This window comes from Oncorhynchus masou, chromosome 5 (genome assembly GCF_036934945.1).
Source record: "Oncorhynchus masou masou isolate Uvic2021 chromosome 5, UVic_Omas_1.1, whole genome shotgun sequence".
NCBI lineage: Eukaryota > Metazoa > Chordata > Actinopteri > Salmoniformes > Salmonidae > Oncorhynchus > Oncorhynchus masou.
In genome coordinates this window covers 91,293,294-91,317,665 of record NC_088216.1, presented here as the reverse complement: position 1 = coordinate 91,317,665, position 24,372 = coordinate 91,293,294, and the positions used below count along the sequence as shown (strand labels likewise).

At 42.7% G+C, this 24,372-nt stretch overlaps 1 protein-coding gene across 1 annotated transcript in view; it reads right to left on the bottom strand.

The window, feature by feature from the left end:
- stab1 (stabilin 1) overlaps positions 1-24,372 on the bottom strand; it is a 221,273-nt gene that overhangs the window by 86,975 nt on the left and 109,926 nt on the right. The window contains exons 44-49 of the mRNA XM_064967067.1: positions 21,251-21,326; positions 20,065-20,183; positions 19,823-19,870; positions 19,615-19,689; positions 19,166-19,312; positions 17,484-17,615 (exon numbers count right to left, since the gene is read on the bottom strand). Of these exons, the coding sequence (XP_064823139.1) occupies positions 17,484-17,615; positions 19,166-19,312; positions 19,615-19,689; positions 19,823-19,870; positions 20,065-20,183; positions 21,251-21,326 (597 nt within the window). The remainder of the gene's footprint in view (positions 1-17,483; positions 17,616-19,165; positions 19,313-19,614; positions 19,690-19,822; positions 19,871-20,064; positions 20,184-21,250; positions 21,327-24,372) is intronic.

The following is a 24,372-nucleotide window of genomic DNA, read 5'->3' as shown; positions in this document are numbered from 1 at the left end:
TAAAAGAAGGTGTTTACAAAAAAACAGTGTGCATTGACTTCTCTCCCCATAGGAATACATTGCCTGCTCCCCTAAATACAACCTGGGGTCTTTATGGGTTATGAATGCTGTATGAACCTGTCTTCTATGACATTCCATCAGACCACTATGAGGTCTACCTGTGTCGATTCTAAGCTTCCTGGAGCAACCGGAAGTGGTTAAATTGACCCAAAAGGTATTTGGATGTACATCACCTCGAAAGGTGCCGAGGCCTCTGCATTATTCAACCCTGTGTAGATCAGTCAATTCTCAACTTAAAGACTTAAAACTCAGGATTCCCTAGGTTTCTATGTCAGTCAAGACATGTGTGTATTTATAGCTTCCTGTGCCAACCGGAAGTGCCATAATTGGTGTCTCAGGGGCTGTTTGGAAGGGTTAAAAAATCAGATCTGTCCAAAACTTCATATGTGTGATTAGACAACCCCCATGAACTGTAAATCAGTCATTTTTCCCATAAAAATTCAAAGGAAAAATAAATCACACAGATACACAACTTGGATGGAGGGACGTATTGGGGTGTGTAGAGACTGACAGTGCCTCCAATAGTTAGCTTTGTTCGAGCTAAAAAAGAACCGTCAGACCTAGAGTTCCGAAACTTTAGAATCCTGTTCTAGACCTCAGGTAGATAGTGCGTGGTGAGTTACGGCGCTCTAGGAGGTTCTCGGACCGAGAAACAGCGTCGAACATTTGCAATGACTTCAATTCATTTTGACCATTACGAAAATGGCGACATTTAGAAATGTCCCAGAGACACAAGACTAGGTGCATTGTGACCGTCTCGGCCCATAGAGACAGAACCCAACATCTCGGTCCGATAGCTCATTCAAGGACCCCGTAGCAAGGCATTGAAAAAAGTGGATTTTCAGCACCAATTAGGCTTTTACTCGGACACCAAATGACCTATCGGGCCGAAACTCGGGATTCGGGGTCGCCTCACATAGGACTACACATAATGTCCGAACTGGCCCCGCAGCTAGAAAGTAACTATGTGTTTTATGGTTTTTTAATGTTTTGTACCGAAGGCCTTGTGAATTTTGGGCCAGCTCTGAAGTATGTTATACTTGGCTCCTAAATGAGTTGGGAAAAGTGGGTTTGGTGTCAGTTTGTATCAGTTTGGTGTCAGAATGATATCAAATTGACTGATGGACGGTGACTTGCAGGTGACTCTTGTCCATTAGCAATATGTTTAAGCGGTGAGGTACCATCACCAAAAGCGACATTCTGAAATCAACCCAAACGAGCCATGGAGAGGTACCAGTATCACTGCCCAGACATCCCTATGTCATCGGGCCAGTCAATTTGGCATTCCTGCATGATTTTTATGGCATGACAAATTGGTGATGGTGACTGCCCAGTTAACCATATGGCAAATGCACAGTGACTTTGAAAGAGTGAGAAAAATCACCAAATGGACATTCTGAAATCAACCCAAACGAGTGATGGAGAGGTACCAGAATCACTGCCAAGCCATCCCGAGTTCATCGGGCCAGTCAATTTGGCATTCCTGCAAAAATTTTCAGTGACTTTGCAAAAGTAAGGAACATTTGCAATATGTTTTAACAGTGAGGTACCATCACCAAAAGCGACATTCTGAAATCAACCCAAACGAGCCATGGAGAGGTACCAGTATCACTGCCCAGCCATCCCGAGGTCATCGGGCCAGTCAATTTGGCATTCCTGCAAAAATTTTCAGTGACTTTGCAAAAGTAAGGAACATTTGCAATATGTTTTAACAGTGAGGTACCATCACCAAAAGCGACATTCTGAAATCAACCCAAACGAGCCATGGAGAGGTACCAGTATCACTGCCCAGCCATCCTGAGGTCATCGGGCCAGTCAATTTGGCATTCCTGCATGATTTTTATGGCATGACAAATTGGTGATGGTGACTGCCCAGTTAACCATATGGCAAATGCACAGTGACTTTGCAAAAGTGAGAAAACATCACCAAAAGCGACATTCTGAAATCAACCCAAACGAGCCATGGAGAGGTACCAGTATCACTGCCCAGCCATCCCGAGGTCATCGGGCCAGTCAATTTGGCATTCCTGCAAAAATTTTCAGTGACTTTGCAAAAGTAAGGAACATTTGCAATATGTTTTAACAGTGAGGTACCATCACCAAATGCGACATTCTGAAATCAACCCAAACGAGCCATGGAGAGGTACCAGTATCACTGCCCAGCCATCCCGAGGTCATCGGGCCAGTCAATTTGGCATTCCTGCAAAAATTTTCAGTGACTTTGCAAAAGTAAGGAACATTTGCAATATGTTTTAACAGTGAGGTACCATCACCAAAAGCGACATTCTGAAATCAACCCAAACGAGCCATGGAGAGGTACCAGTATCACTGCCCAGACATCCCTATGTCATCGGGCCAGTCAATTTGGCATTCCTGCATGATTTTTATGGCATGACAAATTGGTGATGGTGACTGCCCAGTTAACCATATGGCAAATGCACAGTGACTTTGCAAAAGTGAGAAAACATGACCAAATGGACATTCTGAAATCAACACAAACAATGGCATCACCATAGTGTCCAGACTGTGCCGAGTCCAACGAGGTGCCCCGCTTGACCGTAGCTCGCTCGGTCTGAGCGCGGCGACCATGAGAAAAATAGGCCCAATATGAAGCCTTCACCAGTACGTCATTTGATTTTGGGTGACAGCGGCGGAACCGTTAGGTTTAGAAAGACAATTCAACCACAGGACTGTTCCTAAGGTCCTCCTGATCTGTCCAAGCCTATCCTTGACCGTGTGACATTAACCCTTCACAGTCAAAAGAAGGTGTTTACATAAAAACAGTGTTCATTGACTTCTCTCCCCATAGGAATATATTGGCTGCTCCACTAAATACAACCTGGAGTCTATATGGGTTATGAATGTTGTATGAACCTGTCTTTGGTACCAGTCCATCAGACCACTATAAGGTCTACCTGTGTCGATTCTAAGCTTCCTGGACCAACCGGAAGTGGTCCAAATCGCCCTAAAAGTGTATACCCATACACTGCCTGCAATTTGATGGACATAGTGCATTGAACCCTGTGTAAATCAGTCAGTTTTCATGGTAAAGACTTAAAACTCAGGATTCTCTAATGGAATAGCCCAATGAGGATGTATGTTGAGTTACAGCTTCCTGTGCCAACCGGAAGTGCCATAATTGGTGTCTCATGGGCTGTTTGGAGGGGTTAAAAATATCAGATCTTTCCAAAACTTCATATATATGATTAGGCAACCCCCATGAACTGTAAATCAGTCATTTTTCCCATAAAAATTCAAAGGAAAACTAAATCACACAGATACACAACATGGATGGAGGGACGTATCATTGGGGTGCGTAGAGACTGACAGTGCCTCCAATAGTTAGCTTTGAATGATATCAAATTGACTGATGGACAGTGACTTGCAGGTGACTCTTGTCCATTAGCAATATGTTTAAGCGGTGAGGTACCATCACCAAAAGCGACATTCTGAAATCAACCCAAACGAGCCATGGAGAGGTACCAGTATCACTGCCCAGACATCCCGATGGTCATCGGGCCAGTCAATTTGGCATTCCTGCATGATTTTTATAGCATGACAAATTGGTGATGGTGACTGCCCAGTTAACCATATGGCAAATGCACAGTGACTTTGAAAGAGTGAGAAAAATCACCAAATGGACATTCTGAAATCAACCCAAACGAGCGATGGAGAGGTACCAGAATCACTGCCAAGCCATCCCGACTTCATCGGGCCAGTCAATTTGGCATTCCTGCAAAAATTTTCAGTGACTTTGCAAAAGTAAGGAACATTTGCAATATGTTTTAACAGTGAGGTACCATCACCAAAAGCGACATTCTGAAATCAACCCAAACGAGCCATGGAGAGGTACCAGTATCACTGCCCAGAATCCCTATGTCATCGGGCCAGTCAATTTGGCATTCCTGCATGATTTTTATGGCATGACAAATTGGTAATGGTGACCCCAGTTAACCATATGGCAAATGCACATGACTTTGAAAGAGTGAGAAAATCACCAAATGGACATTCTGAAATCACCCAAACGAGTGATGGAGAGGTACCAGAATCACTGCCCAGCCATCCCGAGTCATCGGGCCAGTCAATTTGGCATTCCTGCAAAAATTTTCAGTGACTTTGCAAAAGTAAGGAACATTTGCAATATGTTTTAACAGTGAGGTACCATCACCAAAAGCGACATTCTGAAATCAACCCAAACGAGCCATGGAGAGGTACCAGTATCACTGCCCAGCCATCCCGAGGTCATCGGGCCAGTCAATTTGGCATTCCTGCAAAATGACAAATTTTCAGTGACTTTGAAAAAGTAAGGAACATTTGCAATATGTTTTAACAGTGAGGTACCATCACCAAATGGACATTCTGAAATCAACCCAAACGAGCCATGGAGAGGTACCAGTATCACTGCCCAGCCATCCCGAGGTCATCGGGCCAGTCAATTTGGCATTCCTGCAAAAATTTTCAGTGACTTTGCAAAAGTAAGGAACATTTGCAATATGTTTTAACAGTGAGGTACCATCACCAAATGGACATTCTGAAATCAACCCAAACGAGCCATGGAGAGGTACCAGTATCACTGCCCAGCCATCCCGAGGTCATCGGGCCAGTCAATTTGGCATTCCTGCAAAAATTTTCAGTGACTTTGCAAAAGTAAGGAACATTTGCAATATGTTTTAACAGTGAGGTACCATCACCAAAAGCGACATTCTGAAATCAACCCAAACGAGCCATGGAGAGGTACCAGTATCACTGCCCAGCCATCCCGAGGTCATCGGGCCAGTCAATTTGGCATTCCTGCAAAAATTTTCAGTGACTTTGCAAAAGTAAGGAACATTTGCAATATGTTTTAACAGTGAGGTACCATCACCAAAAGCGACATTCTGAAATCAACCCAAACGAGCCATGGAGAGGTACCATAATCACTGCCCAGCCATCCTGAGGTCATCGGGCCAGTCAATTTGGCATTCCTGCATGATTTTTATGGCATGACAAATTGGTGATGGTGACTGCCCAGTTAACCATATGGCAAATGCACAGTGACTTTGCAAAAGTGAGAAAACATGACCAAATGGACATTCTGAAATCAACACAAACAATGGCATGACCATAGTGTCCAGACTGTGCCGAGTCCAACGAGGTGCCCCGCTTGACCGTAGCTCGCTCGGTCTGAGCGCCGACCATGAGAAAAATAGGCCCAATATGAAGCCTTCACCAGTACGTCATTTGATTTTGGGTGACAGCGGCGGAACCGTTAGGTTTAGAAAGACAATTCAACCACAGGACTGTTCCTAAGGTCCTCCTGATCTGTCCAAGCCTATCCTTGACCGTGTGACATTAACCCTTCACAGTCAAAAGAAGGTGTTTACATAAAAACAGTGTTCATTGACTTCTCTCCCCATAGGAATATATTGGCTGCTCCACTAAATACAACCTGGAGTCTATATGGGTTATGAATGTTGTATGAACCTGTCTTTGGTACCAGTCCATCAGACCACTATAAGGTCTACCTGTGTCGATTCTAAGCTTCCTGGACCAACCGGAAGTGGTCCAAATCGCCCTAAAAGTGTATACCCATACACTGCCTGCAATTTGATGGACATAGTGCATTGAACCCTGTGTAAATCAGTCAGTTTTCATGGTAAAGACTTAAAACTCAGGATTCTCTAATGGAATACCCCAATGAGGATGTATGTTGAGTTACAGCTTCCTGTGCCAACCGGAAGTGCCATAATTGGTGTCTCATGGGCTGTTTGGAGGGGTTAAAAATATCAGATCTTTCCAAAACTTCATATATATGATTAGGCAACCCCCATGAACTGTAAATCAGTCATTTTTCCCATAAAAATTCAAAGGAAAACTAAATCACACAGATACACAACATGGATGGAGGGACGTATCATTGGGGTGCGTAGAGACTGACAGTGCCTCCAATAGTTAGCTTTGAATGATATCAAATTGACTGATGGACAGTGACTTGCAGGTGACTCTTGTCCATTAGCAATATGTTTAAGCGGTGAGGTACCATCACCAAAAGCGACATTCTGAAATCAACCCAAACGAGCCATGGAGAGGTACCAGTATCACTGCCCAGCCATCCCGAGGTCATCGGGCCAGTCAATTTGGCATTCCTGCATGATTTTTATGGCATGACAAATTGGTAAGAACATGACTGCAATTAACCATATGGCAAATGCACAGTGACTTTGCAAAAGTAAAATCACCAAATGGACATTCTGAAATCAACCCAAACGAGATGGAGAGGTACCAGAATCACTGCCCAGCCATCCCGAGGTCATCGGGCCAGTCAATTTGGCATTCCTGCAAAAATTTTCAGTGACTTTGCAAAAGTAAGGAACATTTGCAATATGTTTTAACAGTGAGGTACCATCACCAAAAGCGACATTCTGAAATCAACCCAAACGAGCCATGGAGAGGTACCAGTATCACTGCCCAGACATCCCTATGTCATCGGGCCAGTCAATTTGGCATTCCTGCATGATTTTTATGGCATGACAAATTGGTGATGGTGACTGCCCAGTTAACCATATGGCAAATGCACAGTGACTTTGAAAGAGTGAGAAAAATCACCAAATGGACATTCTGAAATCAACCCAAACGAGCCATGGAGAGGTACCAGTATCACTGCCCAGCCATCCCGAGGTCATCGGGCCAGTCAATTTGGCATTCCTGCAAAATTTTTATGTGACTTTGCAAAAGTAAGGAACATTTGCAATATGTTTTAACAGTGAGGTACCATCACCAAAAGCGACATTCTGAAATCAACCCAAACGAGCCATGGAGAGGTACCAGTATCACTGCCCAGCCATCCCGAGGTCATCGGGCCAGTCAATTTGGCATTCCTGCAAAAATTTTCAGTGACTTTGCAAAAGTAAGGAACATTTGCAATATGTTTTAACAGTGAGGTACCATCACCAAAAGCGACATTCTGAAATCAACCCAAACGAGCCATGGAGAGGTACCAGTATCACTGCCCAGCCATCCCTAGTCATCGGGCCAGTCAATTTGGCATTCCTGCATGATTTTTATGGCATGACAAATTGGTGATGGTGACTGCCCAGTTAACCATATGGCAAATGCACAGTGACTTTGAAAGAGTGAGAAAAATCACCAAATGGACATTCTGAAATCAACCCAAACGAGCTTTGATGGAGAGGTACCAGTATCACTGCCCAGCCATCCCGAGGTCATCGGGCCAGTCAATTTGGCATTCCTGCAAAATTTTTCAGTGACTTTGCAAAAGTAAGGAACATTTGCAATATGTTTTAACAGTGAGGTACCATCACCAAAAGCGACATTCTGAAATCAACCCAAACGAGCCATGGAGAGGTACCAGTATCACTGCCCAGCCATCCCGAGGTCATCGGGCCAGTCAATTTGGCATTCCTGCATGATTTTTATGGCATGACAAATTGGTGATGGTGACTGCCCAGTTAACCATATGGCAAATGCACAGTGACTTTGAAAGAGTGAGAAAAATCACCAAATGGACATTCTGAAATCAACCCAAACGAGTGATGGAGAGGTACCAGAATCACTGCCAAGCCATCCCGAGGTCATCGGGCCAGTCAATTTGGCATTCCTGCAAAAATTTTCAGTGACTTTGCAAAAGTAAGGAACATTTGCAATATGTTTTAACAGTGAGGTACCATCACCAAAAGCGACATTCTGAAATCAACCCAAACGAGCCATGGAGAGGTACCAGTATCACTGCCCAGCCATCCCGAGGTCATCGGGCCAGTCAATTTGGCATTCCTGCATGATTTTTATAGCATGACAAATTGGTGATGGTGAAAGTGCCAGTTAACCATATGGCAAATGCACAGTGACTTTGCAAAAGTGAGAAAACATCACCAAATGGACATTCTGAAATCAACCCAAACGAGCAGGTACCAAAATCACTGCCCAGCCATCCTGAGGTCATCGGGCCAGTCAATTTGATTCCTGCATGATTTTTATGGCATGACAAATTGGTGATGGTGACTGCCCAGTTAACCATATGGCAAATGTGACTTTGAAAGAGTGAGAAAAATCACCAAATGGACATTCTGAAATCAGCCCAAACGAGCGATGGAGAGGTACCAGATCACTGCCCAGCCATCCCGAGGTCATCGGGCCAGTCAATTTGGCATTCCTGCAAAATTTTCAGTGACTTTGCAAAAGTAAGGAACATTTGCAATATGTTTTAACAGTGAGGTACCATCACCAAAAGCGACATTCTGAAATCAACCCAAACGAGCCATGGAGAGGTACCAGTATCACTGCCCAGCCATCCCGAGGTCATCGGGCCAGTCAATTTGGCATTCCTGCAAAAATTTTCAGTGACTTTGCAAAAGTAAGGAACATTTGCAATATGTTTTAACAGTGAGGTACCATCACCAAAAGCGACATTCTGAAATCAACCCAAACGAGCCATGGAGAGGTACCAGTATCACTGCCCAGACATCCCTATGTCATCGGGCCAGTCAATTTGGCATTCCTGCATGATTTTTATAGCATGACAAATTGGTGATGGTGACTGCCCAGTTAACCATATGGCAAATGCACAGTGACTTTGAAAGAGTGAGAAAAATCACCAAATGGACATTCTGAAATCAGCCCAAACGAGCGATGGAGAGGTACCAGTATCACTGCCCAGCCATCCCGAGGTCATCGGGCCAGTCAATTTGGCATTCCTGCAAAAAATTTTTGTGACTTTGCAAAAGTAAGGAACATTTGCAATATGTTTTAACAGTGAGGTACCATCACCAAAAGCGACATTCTGAAATCAGCCCAAACGAGCCATGAAGAGGTACCAGTATCACTGCCCAGCCATCCCGAGGTCATCGGGCCAGTCAATTTGGCATTCCTGCATGATTTTTATAGCATGACAAATTGGTGATGGTGACTGCCCAGTTAACCATATGGCAAATGCACAGTGACTTTGAAAGAGTGAGAAAAATCACCAAATGGACATTCTGGAATCACCATAACGAGTGATGGAGAGGTACCAGAATCACTGCCAAGCCATCCCGAGGTCATCGGGCCAGTCAATTTGGCATTCCTGCAAAAATTTTCAGTGACTTTGAAAAAGTAAGGAACATTTGCAATATGTTTTAACAGTGAGGTACCATCACCAAAAGCGACATTCTGAAATCAACCCAAACGAGCGATGGAGAGGTACCAGAATCACTGCCCAGCCATCCCGAGTTCATCGGGCCAGTCAATTTGGCATTCCTGCATGATTTTTATGGCATGACAAATTGGTGATGGTGAATGCCCAGTTAACCATATGGCAAATGCACAGTGACTTTGCAAAAGTGAGAAAAACATAAACAAATGGACATGATGAAATCAACACCACGAGTGATTGAAAGGAACAACAATCACTGCCCGGCCATCCCGAGTTCATCAGGCCAGTCAATTTTGCATTTCTGAAGGATTTTTGAGCATGTCAAATTTCTTATGACATTTGGCCCCCACAAAACATATGCCTTATGCACAAGCAAAAAAAAAAAACATTATAATAATAAAATATGACTAAAGTATGTTGATACAGTTCTTATACGTGTGTAACTGACACAAAATTCGAAAAAATTTCGAAAAACGGTCCAGAAAGCACTTTTTTAGGGGTGTGTGAAGTTTTTTATGAAATTTAATAATTTTTGACTTTTGACTTCTGACTTCCTATGAAATCATATTGCAGATGGACAAAACACATGCAATATGCGCAAGTAAAAAAAAAAAAAAAAAAAAAATTATGATAATAAAATATGACTAAAGTATGTTGATACAGTTCTTATACGTGTGTAACTGACACAAAATGCGAAAAAATTTCGAAAAACGGTCCAGAAAGCACTTTTTTAGGGGTGTGTGAAGTTTTTTATGAAATTTAAGAATTTTTGACTTTTGACTTCTGACTTCCTATGAAATCATATTGCAAATGGACAAAACATATGCAATATGCGCAAGTAAAAAAATTAAAAAAATTATGTTAATAAAATTGGACAAAAGTATTTTCATACAGTTCTTATACATGTGTAATTGTCAAAAAAAGCGAAAGAATTTCGAAAAACGGTCCAGAAAGCACTTTTTTAAGGGGTGATACGTTTTTTTCAAAAAATTCGTTTTTTCAAAATTTGGCTTTTGGATGTTGACTTGGAGTCCAATACCAATATGAAAAACCATGGTGGAGTGCAATCGCCACCTGTTGGATTTTTGAAGTGTTACAACTGGCAATACCCATATGGCAATAGCAGTAAACTTTGCATGAATCAACGCCGCTTTGGGTGGTATTGGCCAATGTGTGCATGGTTCGGTCAATGCCAATAACTTGCCATTCATTTTTGTCCACTACGGGGGTGAAATCCCTTACATAACATGGATAACCGTGATAGGTCTAGGGATTAACATGGATAACCGTGATAGGTCTAGGGATTAACATGGATAACCGTGATAGGTCTAGGGATTAACATGGATAACTGTGATAGGTCTGTAGATTAACATGGATAACTGTGATAGGTCTATAGATTAACATGGATAACCGTGATAGGTCTAGGGATTAACATGGATAACCGTGATAGGTCTAGTGATTAACATGGATAACCGTGATAGTTCTAGGGATTAACATGGATAACCGTGATAGGTCTAGGAATTAACATGGAAAACCGTGATAGGTCTATAGATTAAAATGGATAACCGTGATAGGTCTAGGGATTAACATGGATAACTGTGATAGGTCTAGGTATTAACATGGATAACTGTGATAGGTCTAGTGATTAACATGGATAACCGTGATAGGTCTAGGTATTAACATGGATAACCGTGATAGGTCTAGGGATTAACATGGATAACTGTGATAGGTCTATAGATTAACATGGATAACTGTGATAGGTCTGTAGATTAACATGGATAACTGTGATAGGTCTATAGATTAACATGGATAACCGTGATAGGTCTAGGGATTAACATGGATAACCGTGATAGGTCTAGTGATTAACATGGATAACCGTGATAGTTCTAGGGATTAACATGGATAACCGTGATAGGTCTAGGAATTAACATGGAAAACCGTGATAGGTCTATAGATTAAAATGGATAACCGTGATAGGTCTAGGGATTAACATGGATAACTGTGATAGGTCTAGGTATTAACATGGATAACTGTGATAGGTCTAGTGATTAACATGGATAACCGTGATAGGTCTAGGGATTAACATGGATAACCGTGATAGGTCTAGGGATTAACATGGATAACTGTGATAGGTCTATAGATTAACATGGATAACTGTGATAGGTCTGTAGATTAACATGGATAACTGTGATAGGTCTATAGATTAACATGGATAACCGTGATAGGTCTAGGGATTAACATGGATAACCGTGATAGGTCTAGGGATTAACATGGATAACCGTGATAGGTCTAGGGATTAACATGGATAACCGTGATAGGTCTAGCGATTAACATGGATGACCGTGATAGGTCTAGGTATTAACATGGATAACCGTGATGGTTCTAGCGATTAACATGGATAACCGTGATAGGTCTAGGGATTAACATGGATAACCGTGATAGGTCTAGGGATTAACATGGATAACCGTGATAGGTCTAGGGATTAACATGGATAACCGTGATAGGTCTATAGATTAACATGGATAACCGTGATAGGTCTAGGGATTAACATGGATAACCGTGATAGGTCTAGGGATTAACATGGATAACCGTGATAGGTCTAGCGATTAACATGGATAACCGTGATAGGTCTAGGGATTAACATGGATAACCGTGATAGGTCTAGGGATTAACATGGATAACCGTGATAGGTCTAGGGATTAACATGGATAACCGTGATAGGTCTAGGGATTAACATGGATAACCGTGATAGGTCTAGGGATTAACATGGATAACCGTGATAGGTCTAGGGATTAACATGGATAACCGTGATAGGTCTAGGGATTAACATGGATAACCGTGATAGGTCTCGGTATTAACATGGATAACCGTGATAGGTCTAGGGATTAACATGGATAACCGTGATAGGTCTAGGGATTAACATGGATAACCGTGATAGGTCTAGGGATTAACATGGATAACCGTGATAGGTCTATAGATTAACATGGATAACTGTGATAGGTCTATAGGGATAACCATGATAGGTCTATAGATTAACATGGATAACCGTGATAGGTCTATAGATTAACATGGATAACCGTGATAGGTCTATAGATTAACATGGATAACTGTGATAGGTCTAGGTATTAACATGGATAACCGTGATAGGTCTAGGTATTAACATGGATAACCGTGATAGGTCTAGGGATTAACATGGATAACCGTGATAGGTCTAGGTATTAACATGGATAACCGTGATAGGTCTAGGGATTAACATGGATAACTGTGATAGGTCTAGGGATTAACATGGATAACCGTGATAGGTCTAGGGATTAACATGGATAACCGTGATAGGTCTAGGTATTAACATGGATAACTGTGATAGGTCTATAGATTAACATGGATAACTGTGATAGGTCTATAGATTAACATGGATAACCGTGATAGGTCTAGGGATTAACATGGATAACCGTGATAGGTCTAGTGATTAACATGGATAACCGTGATAGTTCTAGGGATTAACATGGATAACCGTGATAGGTCTAGGAATTAACATGGAAAACCGTGATAGGTCTATAGATTAAAATGGATAACCGTGATAGGTCTAGGGATTAACATGGATAACTGTGATAGGTCTAGGTATTAACATGGATAACTGTGATAGGTCTAGTGATTAACATGGATAACCGTGATAGGTCTAGGTATTAACATGGATAACCGTGATAGGTCTAGGGATTAACATGGATAACTGTGATAGGTCTATAGATTAACATGGATAACTGTGATAGGTCTGTAGATTAACATGGATAACTGTGATAGGTCTAGGGATTAACATGGATAACCGTGATAGGTCTAGGTATTAACATGGATAACCGTGATAGGTCTAGCGATTAACATGGATAACCGTGATAGGTCTATAACATGGATGACCGTGATAGGTCTAGGTATTAACATGGATAACCGTGATGGTTCTAGCGATTAACATGGATAACCGTGATAGGTCTAGGGATTAACATGGGTAACCGTGATAGGTCTAGGGATTAACATGGATAACCGTGATAGGTCTAGGGATTAACATGGATAACCGTGATAGGTCTATAGATTAACATGGATAACCGTGATAGGTCTAGGGATTAACATGGATAACCGTGATAGGTCTAGGGATTAACATGGATAACCGTGATAGGTCTAGCGATTAACATGGATAACCGTGATAGGTCTAGGGATTAACATGGATAACCGTGATAGGTCTAGGGATTAACATGGATAACCGTGATAGGTCTAGATTAACATGGATAACCGTGATAGGTCTAGGGATTAACATGGATAACCGTGATAGGTCTAGGTATTAACATGGATAACCGTGATAGGTCTAGGGATAACATGGATAACTGATAGGTCTAGGTATTAACATGGATAACCGTGATAGGTCTAGGGATTAACATGGATAACCGTGATAGGTCTATAGATTAACATGGATAACTGTGATAGGTCTATAGATTAACATGGATAACCTTGATAGGTCTAGGGATTAACATGGATAACCGTGATAGGTCTATGCACAGTTCACTACATACTTTAAGCATCTCTGTCAAAGACAATTCAGAGTCATGAGGGAAAAGTATATCTTCTCCTGTCTTGGAGCCTAGGATAATATCCTATCCAGTCTCCTTCTGTCCTAGAGCCTAGGATAATATCCTATCCAGTCTCCTTCTGTTCTAGAGCCTAGGATAATATCCTATCCAGTCTCCTTCTGTCCTAGAGCCTAGGATAATATCCTATCCAGTCTCCTTCTGTCCTAGAGCCTAGGATAATATCCTATCCAGTCTCCTTCTGTCCTAGAGCCTAGGATAATATCCTATCCAGTCTCCTTCTGTCCTGGAGCCTAGGATAATATCCTATCCAGAGCCTAGGATAATATCCTATCCGGTCTCCTTCTGTCCTAGAGCCTAGGATAATATCCTATCCAGTCTCCTTCTGTCCTAGAGCCTAGGATAATATCCTATCCAGTCTCTTTCTGTTCTAGAGCCTAGGATAATATCCTATCCAGTCTCTTTCTGTTCTAGAGCCTAGAATAATATCCTATCCAGTCTCCTTCTGTCCTAGAGCCTAGGATAATATCCTATCCAGTCTCCTTCTGTCCTAGAGCCTAGGATAATATCCTATCCAGTCTCCTTCTGTCCTAGAGCCTAGGATAATATCCTATCCAGTCTCTTTCTGTTCTAGAGCCTAGGATAATATCCTATCCAGTCTCCTTCTGTCCTAGAGCCTAGGATAATATCCTATCCAGTCTCCTTCTGTCCTAGAGCCTAGGATAATATCCTATCCAGTCTCCTTCTGTCCTAGAGCCTAGGATAATATCCTATCCAGTCTCTTTCTGTTCTAGAGCCTAGGATAATATCCTATCCAGTCTCTTTCTGTTCTAGAGCCTAGAATAATATCCTATCCAGTCTCCTTCTGTCCTAGAGCCTAGGATAATATCCTATCCAGTCTCCTTCTGTCCTAGAGCCTAGGATAATATCCTATCCAGTCTCCTTCTGTCCTAGAGCCTAGGATAATATCCTATCCAGTCACCTTCTGTCCTGGAGCCTAGGATAATATCCTATCCAGTCTCCTTCTGTCCTAGAGCCTAGGATAATATCCTATCCAGTCTCCTTCTGTCCTAGAGCCTAGGATAATATCCTATCCAGTCTCCTTCTGTCCTAGAGCCTAGGATAATATCCTATCCAGTCTCCTTCTGTCCTAGAGCCTAGGATAATATCCTATCCAGTCTCCTTCTGTCCTAGAGCCTAGGATAATATCCTATCCAGTCTCCTTCTGTCCTAGAGCCTAGGATAATATCCTATCCAGTCTCCTTCTGTCCTAGAGCCTAGGATAATATCCTATCCATTCTCCTTCTGTCCTAGAGCCTAGGATAATATCCTATCCAGTCTCCTTCTGTCCTAGAGCCTAGGATAATATCCTATCCAGTCTCCTTCTGTCCTAGAGCCTAGGATAATATCCTATCCAGTCTCCTTCTGTCCTAGAGCCTAGGATAATATCCTATCCAGTCTCCTTCTGTCCTAGAGCCTAGGATAATATCCTATCCAGTCTCCTTCTGTCCTAGAGCCTAGGATAATATCCTATCCAGTCTCCTTCTGTCCTAGAGCCTAGGATAATATCCTATCCAGTCTCCTTCTGTCCTAGAGCCTAGGATAATATCCTATCCAGTCTCCTTCTGTCCTGGAGCCTAGGATAATATCCTATCCAGTCTCCTTCTGTCCTAGAGCCTAGGATAATATCCTATCCAGTCTCCTTCTGTCCTAGAGCCTAGGATAATATCCTATCCAGTCTCCTTCTGTCCTAGAGCCTAGGATAATATCCTATCCAGTCTCCTTCTGTCCTAGAGCCTAGGATAATATCCTATCCAGTCTCCTTCTGTCCTAGAGCCTAGGATAATATCCTATCCAGTCTCCTCCTTCTGTCCTTCTGTCCTAGAGCCTAGGATAATATCCTATCCAGTCTCCTTCTGTCCTAGAGCCTAGGATAATATCCTATCCAGTCTCCTTCTGTCCTAGAGCCTAGGATAATATCCTATCCAGTCTCCTTCTGTCCTAGAGCCTAGGATAATATCCTATCCAGTCTCAATCCCCCTGAAGCCCCAAATGAAAAAGTCCTAACTTTATTCTCTAATCTATAGGTTGCATTATCAGAGCACATGTGGCCTAGGCACATCAGAATACCTCTATAACATTTACCCCGCTTTTGTCTTGTATTGCTGCCCATATAGAGTTCAGGTAGAGAACATGTGATCAACAAACGCTATGACAGGAGATATGGATGTTATTTAAACAGTCCCCGGAAGGGTAGCCTAGTGGTTGGACTAGTAACCAGAAGGTTGCAAGTTCAAACAAGGTACAAATCTGTCATTCTGCCCCTGAACAGGCAGTTAACCCACTGTTCCTAGGCCGTCTTTGAAAATAAGAGTTTGTTCTTAACTGACTTGCCTAGTTAAATAAAGGTAGAAATAAAATAAAATAAAATATATACTTTGATACTAAAATAATTCCTCTCTTTGTTAGTCTTGGGCTGATCAGCTTTCTGTATAGCCATCAACTCTATTTGGACAAATACAAGTGATATTCTGTCATTCGTGGAAGGAGGAAGTCTAGCCACTTTTGACTGCCGTTACAAAGTTTTGTATGATTTGACAAAGCCTGTGCGCCCTGACCAGAAAACCTGCTGAATGAATTGAGGAACATAGTGCTCGGGAATTTATAAATGTCCTGTTTCACAATTTCCTTAAGCGATCTAAGATCGTTACTCTATCATTACTAAATATGAGTTTAATTTGCTCTGAAACCTTTACATAGTGGCGAGTCCAAGCACACAAGGTGACGCAACGCGCCTCTTATTTTGGGAGGACCCTGGCATAGTGACCATCTTGGTTTTTAAAGCTTTAAACCTTTACATAGTGGCGAGTCCAAGCAGACAAGGTGATGCAACGCGCCTCTTATTTTGGGAGGACCCTGGCATAGTGACCATCTTGGTTTTAAAAGCTTTAAACCTTTACATAGTGGCGAGTCCAAGCAGACAAGGTGATGCAACACGCCTCTTATTTTGGGAGGACCCTGGCATAGTGACCATCTTGGTTTTTAAAGCTTTAAACCTTTACATAGTGGCGAGTCCAAGCAGACAAGGTGATGCAACGCGCCTCTTATTTTGGGAGGACCCTGGCATAGTGACCATCTTGGTTTTAAAAGCTTTAAACCTTTACATAGTGGCGAGTCCAAGCAGACAAGGTGATGCAACGCGCCTCTTATTTTGGGAGGACCCTGGCATAGTGACCATCTTGGTTTTAAAAGCTTTAAACCTTTACATAGTGGCGAGTCCAAGCAGACAAGGTGATGCAACACGCCTCTTATTTTGGGAGGACCCTGGCATAGTGACCATCTTGGTTTTAAACTCTGGGACTTTTTGCTGTATTTTCTTGGACTCTCGGGATAAATATGAATTATTCTCAGAATTTAAACTTGGTAGATTTTCAGGAAAATTTGAACCCCTATTCACGAGTGATTTTAAAATGAATAAAACCGATTTGGGGAGTAAATTGTGAATTGTATCCACAAATGTCAGCACCCTAAGCCCTATATAGTATAGGAATAGGGTGCCCATCTCTCTGTTGATCAGTTGGTAGAGCACGGAGCTTGCAACGCCAGGATCATAGGTTAGATTCCCGCTGAGGCCACCCATATGGAAAATGTATGCACGCTATGTCTGTAAGTAGCTTCGGATCAAAGTGTCTGCTGAGTGGTATACACATGCAGCCGTAGCCTACCTTAGATGGTATGGCCTTTTGATCCTTCAGGTCATACGGGGTGAGGACCTTGTCAATGTAGTGGATCACACCGTCAGCTGTCACGTAGTCACTGGAGACTATCCTAGCGTCATCATTAATGTACACAGAGCCCTGAAAGAAGGGGGGAGATAGAGAGAAACTTTGTTAAAGGACCAGTACAGTCCAAAAAAATATGATTTCCTGTGTTTTATGTACATTTCCACACTATGAGGTTGGAATAATACTGTGAAATTGTGAAAATTATTTTTAATGTCCTTTTAGTGTAAGAGCTGTTTGAAAAGGCCACCTGAGTTTTGGCCTACGTGGTGACATCAAGTTAGTTAATAGACCAACACGAAAGAGAGTTCCATTAAAACATTTACGTAATAAAAAATGGCCATAAAAACCAGTCCGTTTTTAAGCTAGAGATTTCTGTCGCCTTCTGCATCTGCGGTGGACCTTGGAGAAGTAGGCCTTCGAGTTGTTAACCTTGGAGTAGTCAGCTTAGGAGAAATAGGTATTAGGAGAAGTAAACCTAGGCCCTTGTGTAGTAAACCTAGAAAGTAAACCTAGGAGAAGTAAACCTAGGAGAAGTAAAACTAGGAGAAGTAGGCCCTTGTGTAGTAAACCTAGGAGAAGTAAACCTAGGAAAAGTAAACCAAGGAGAAGTAGGCCCTTGTGTAGTAAACCAAGGAGAAGTAGGCCTAGGAGAAGTAGGCCATGTGTAGTAAACCAAGGAGAAGTAGGCCCTTGTGTAGTAAACCAAGGAGAAGTAGGCCTAGGAGAAGTAGGCCATGTGTAGTAAACCAAGGAGAAGTAGGCCCTTGTGTAGTAAACCAAGGAGAAGTAGGCCATGTGTAGTAAACCAAGGAGAAGTAGGCCATGTGTAGTAAACCAAGGAGAAGTAGGCCCTTGTGTAGTAAACCAAGGAGAAGTAGGCCTAGGAGAAGTAGGCCATGTGTAGTAAACCAAGGAGAAGTAGGCCCTTGTGTAGTAAACCAAGGAGAAGTAGGCCATGTGTAGTAAACCAAGGAGAAGTAAACCAAGGAGAAGTAGGCCCTTGTGTAGTAAACCAAGGAGAGGTAGGCCCTTGTGTAGTAAACCAAGGAGAAGTAGGCCTAGGAGAAGTAGGCCCTTGTGTAGTAAACCAAGGAGAAGTAAACCAAGGATAAGTAGGCCCTTGTGTAGTAGACCAAGGAGAAGTAAACCAAGGATAAGTAGGCCCTTGTGTAGTAAACCAAGGAGAAGTAGGCCCTTGTGTAGTAGACCAAGGAGAAGTAGGCCCTTGTGTAGTAAACCTTGGAGAAGTAGACCAAGGAGGAGAAAACCAAGGAGAAGTAGGCCCTTGTGTGGTAAACCAAGGAGAAGTAGGCCTAGGAGAAGTAGGCCCTTGTGTAGTAAACCAAGGAGAAGTAAACCTTCGAGTAGTAGTATTTGGAGAAGCAAGCCTTGTAGTAGCAGTATTTGGAGAAGCAAGCCTTGTAGTAGCCAAGCCTTGTAGTAGCAGTATTTGGAGAAGCAAGCCTTGTAGTAGCAGTATTTGGAGAAGCAAGCCTTGTAGTAGCAGTATTTGGAGAAGCAAGCCTTGTAGTAGCAGTATTTGGAGAAGCAAGCCTTGGACGAGCCAGAAATGGGCAAAAGTAGCTCACTATGAAGGAAATAGGGTGCCATTAGGGACTCACATCCTTGAGTCTGAAGGTGAGCTGGTGTCCGGAGACGGCCACAGCCTTTGAGGTGGTCTTCAGGTCAGAGAGCATCAGAGTCTCACAGGACACCATGTGGTAGTTAGCCAAGTCTGGGCTGCGTCCCTGTGACTCCCATGCCTCTATCTGGAGAGAGAGTTTGCACAGGGGTGGGTCAGAGAGACCCACACCACCATAACAATAACATGAGCCCAGGTGTATGCCACACACACACACACACGCCACACACACACACACACACGCACGCACGCACGCACGCACACACACACACACACACACACACACACACACACACACACACACACACACACACACACACACACACACACACACACACACACACACACACACACACACACACACACAGTATAAGCAGCCCCGTCCTACACACAGGAACATTGAAAAAAAGGACAATTTTTTTGACATACTGAGAAGTTGCTGTTTGCAGGAGGTATGAATATAGTGAAGGGCCCATCACCGTACAGACTCCTCACATCAGACACCTGGAGAACCACAAGCATTAGTCTCATCAAAAATATGCGGAATGTGAATAATCCTATTTGTCTTGGTAACATTTATTTTATAACATAGAGAAGTGAAATGTCATTACCACCCTACAATAACTCACAGACTCACCATGACTATCCGACGGTACAACGCAGCTTCTGACTGGCGAAATATCTCCTGCAAATATCCATTGGAAAATATATTCATAAACTCATGCACGCACGCACACACACACACACACACACACGCACGCACGCACGCACGCACGCACACACACACACACACACACGCACGCACGCACGCACGCACGCACACACACACACACACACACACACACACACACACACACACACACACACACACACACTCACCGTGCGGGTCTTGCCGCGGCAGTCAAAGCCATCTCCGATGTGTCCTCCAGTGCAGGAGCAATTCCTCTCTCCGTTGCCCATGTAACGACACCTGGCGTACTTTCCACAGCCCCGTTGTTCTGGAAACATAACCGGAGTCTACACCTCTGGACACCAGGGCTGTGTCCCAAATGGCACCCTATTCCCTTTATAGCGCACTACTTTAGACCCTATTCCCTTTATAGTGCACTACTTTAGACCCTATGCCTTTATTCCTTTTAGACCCTATTCCCTTTATAGTGCACTACTTTAGACCAGGGCCTATAGGGCCTATAGGGAATAGGGTGCCATTTGGGACCGGCCACAGTAATACTGTAGTACCTAACTAACGGATCCTGTGGATGTGCCTGGGTCAGACCCGGGTCAGACCTGGGTCAGACCTGGGTCAAACCTGGTCAAACCTGGGTCAGATCTGGGTCAAACCTGGGTCAAACCTGGGTCAGACCTGGGTCAGATCTGGGTCAAACCTGGGTCAGATCTGGGTCAAACCTGGGTCAGATCTGGGTCAAACCTGGGTCAAACCTGGGTCAGATCTGGGTCAGACCTGGGTCAGATCTGGGTCAAAATGAAATCAACTCCTGAACACCGGTCAGATCACACTGGTCAGTCAAACCTGGTCAGTATGTCAAACACACTGGTCAGTATGTCAGAACACACTGGTCAGTATGTCACGATAACACACTGGTCAGTATGTCGTATTGAACTGGTCAGTATGTCACGTATCACACTGGTTCACATATTGAACACACTGGTCAGTATGTCACGTATTGAACACACTGGTCAGTATGTCACGTATTGAACACACTGGTCCTATTGAACACACTGGTCAGTATGTCACATATTGAACACACTGGTCAGTATGTCAGTATTGAACACACCGGTCAGTATGTCACATATTGAACACACTGGTCAGTATGTCAATTAACACACTGGTCAGTATGTCACGTATTGAACACACTGGTCAAGGTAAATTACCTCCAGTTTGTCACGTATTTAACACATTGGGTATATATTTAATCCAAGTCTGATCTGATTAAAATGCCACCCTATTCCCTATATAGTTCACCTATGGGCCCCTGGTAGTGCACTGTGTAGGGAATAGGGTGGCATTTGGGATGCATCTTGTAGTACTACAATGCTCCAGTACTCACAGTCCGACAGGGGTTGAACGGGTAGCAGAAATGTCCATTCCCAGAGTATCCAGGTAAACAGTTACAGGCAACCTGAAACAGGTGGAACAGTTAGTTACTCATGTAACTAAACTAAACAAAATGAAGAAGAAAATACTATGAAACAAAGATAAATTATATAAGGAATGATAGTAAAAAGCTTTGGAACTTCTTGAATTAAATTTTAGGCAACAAGGCAAACTCAGCTCCATCATTCATTAAATCGGATGGCTCATTCATCACAAAGCCTACTGATATTGACAACTACTTTAATGATTTTTTTCAATGGCAAGATTAGCAAAACTAGGCATGACATGCCAGCAACAATTTCTGAACCTACACATCCATGTATAACTGACCAAATTATGAAAGACAAGCATTGTAATTTTGAATTCTGAAAAGTGAGTGTGGAAGAGGCGAGAAAAGTATTGTTTTCTATCAACAGTGACAAGCCACCTGGGTCTGGCAACTTGGACGTAAAATTACTGAGGATGATAGGGGACTGTATTGCCACTCCTATTTGCCATCTATTCAATCTAAGCCTACAGGAAAGTGTGTACCCTCAGGCCTGGAGGGTAGAAAAAGTAATTCCACTCCCCAAGAATAGCAAAGCACCCTTTACTAATCAGCCTGCTACCAACCCTTAGTAAACTTTTGGAAACAAATGTGTTTGACCAGACACAATTCTATTTCACAGTAAACAAATGATCTTTTAGCACCCTTACAGGGAATATCACACAACATGTAGAGCACTTATACAAATGACTGATGATTGGATGTAACAAATTGATATTTAGAAGATTATTGGAGCCTTTATTGAGCATAATGTACTGCTGAAAAACTCACATGTTATGGCTTTACACCCTAAATTGTGGATAAAGAGTTATTTATCTAACAACACAGAGGGTATTCTTTAATGGAAGCCTTTCCAACATAATCCAGGAAGAGTCAGGCATTCCCCAGGGCAGCTGTCTAGGCCCCTTACTTTTTCAATATTTAAGTGCCTTGCGAATTTTGAACTTTGCGAACTTTTGCCACATTTCAGGCTTCAAACATAAAGATATAAAACTGTATTTTTTTGTGAAGAATCAACAACAAGTGGGACACAATCATGAAGTGGAACGACATTTATTGTATTTCAAACTTTTTTAAAAATCAAAAACTGAAAAATTTGAAAATTATTCAGCCCCCTTAATTAATACTTTGTAGCATTTTGCCACTTCTGTATGATTGTCTCCAGTTTTGCACATCGAGAGACTGAAATTGTTTCCCATTCCTCCTTGCAAAACAAAAAGGTTGGATGGACAGTTTTTCAGTTATTTCTTTATGTTCAGGTCTGGACTTTGACTTGGCCATTCTAACACCTGGATATGTTTATTTTTGAACCATTCTATTGTAGATTTTGCTTTATGTTTTGGATCATTGTCTTGTTGGAAGAGAAATCTCCGTCCCAGTCTCAGGTCTTTTGCAGACTCCATCAGGTTTTCTTCCAGAATGGTCCTGTATTTGGCTCCATCCATCTTCCCATCAATTTTATCCATCTTCCTGTCCCTGCTGAAGAAAAGCAGGCCCAAACCATGATGCTGCCACCACCATGTTTGACAGTGGGTATGGTGTGTTCAGGGTGATGAGCTGTGTTGCCGCCAAACATAACGTTTTGCATTGTTGCCAAAAAGTTCAATTTTGGTTTCATCTGACCAGAGCACCTTCTTCCACATGTTTGGTGTGTCTCCCAGGTGGCTTGTGGCAAACTTTAAACAACACTTTTTATGGATATCTTTAAGAAATGGCTCTTCTTGCCACTCTTCCATAAAGGCCAGATTTGTGCAATATACGACTGATTGTTGTCCTATGGACAGAGTCTCCCACCTCAGCTGTAGATCTCTGCAGTTCATCCAGAGTGATCATGGGCCTCTTGGCTGCATCTCTGATCAGTCTTCTCCTTGTATGAGCTGAAAGTTTAGAGGGACGGCCATATCTTGGTAGATTTGCAGTGGTCTGATACTCCTTCCATTTCAATATTATCGCTGGCACAGTGCTCCTTGGGATGGTTAAAGCTTGGGAAATCTTTTTGTATCCAAATCCGGCTTTAAACTTCTTCACAACAGTATCTCGGACCTGCCTGGTGTGTTCCTTGTTCTTCATGATGCTCTCTGCGCTTTTAACGGACCTCTGAGACTATCACAGTGCAGGTGCATTTATACGGAGACTTGATTACACATTTGGATTATATTTATCATCATTAGTCATTTAGGTCAACATTGGATCATTCAGAGATCCTCACTGAACTTCTGGAGAGAGTTTGCTGCACTGAAAGTAAAGGGGCTGAATAATTTTGCACGCCCAATTTTTCAGTTTTTGATTTGTTAAAAAAGTTTGAAATATCCAATAAATGTCATTCCACTTCATGATTGTGTCCCACTTGTTGTTGATTCTTCACAAAAAAATACAGTTTTATATCTTTATGTTTGAAGCCTGAAATGTGGCAAAAGGTCGCAAAGTTCAAGGGGGCAGAATACTTTCGAACTTGTAAGTTACTTCACAGAGTAGGCGTTCCCTAATGGATATATGCAAATAAATTCTAGAATGCACCAATAGGATCTTACTAGCTCCTCCTTGGCTCTACCCGCCTCCTTGCTTGTTCTGCCCACTATGAATAATTTGCTCCCATTGGAAATGACAGACTATGGTCTATCTTGGGTTAGTTATAAAAATCTTTGAGACTACTGCCCAAAAAAGAGGGACATAGGCAAATTACAGTTGGCCAAGAACAGAGTGCGGACTGTCCCTTAAAGGTACACAGAGAGCTAACATCAATGACATACATGCATGTAAACCCCAGGAAGAGAAGCTGCTGCCTTGGCAGTAACTAATGGGGCTCCATAATAAACCCCAGGAAGAGTAGCTGCTTTTGGCATGGTAATGGGGATCCATATAACCCCAGGGAAAGCAGCTACTGCCTTGGCAGGAACTAATGGGGATCCATAATAAACCCCAGGAAGAGAAGCTGCTGCCTTGACAGGAACTAATGGGGATCCATAATAAACCCCAGGAAGAGTAGCTGCTGCCTTGGGGATCCAGTGTAGAAGCTGCTGCCTTG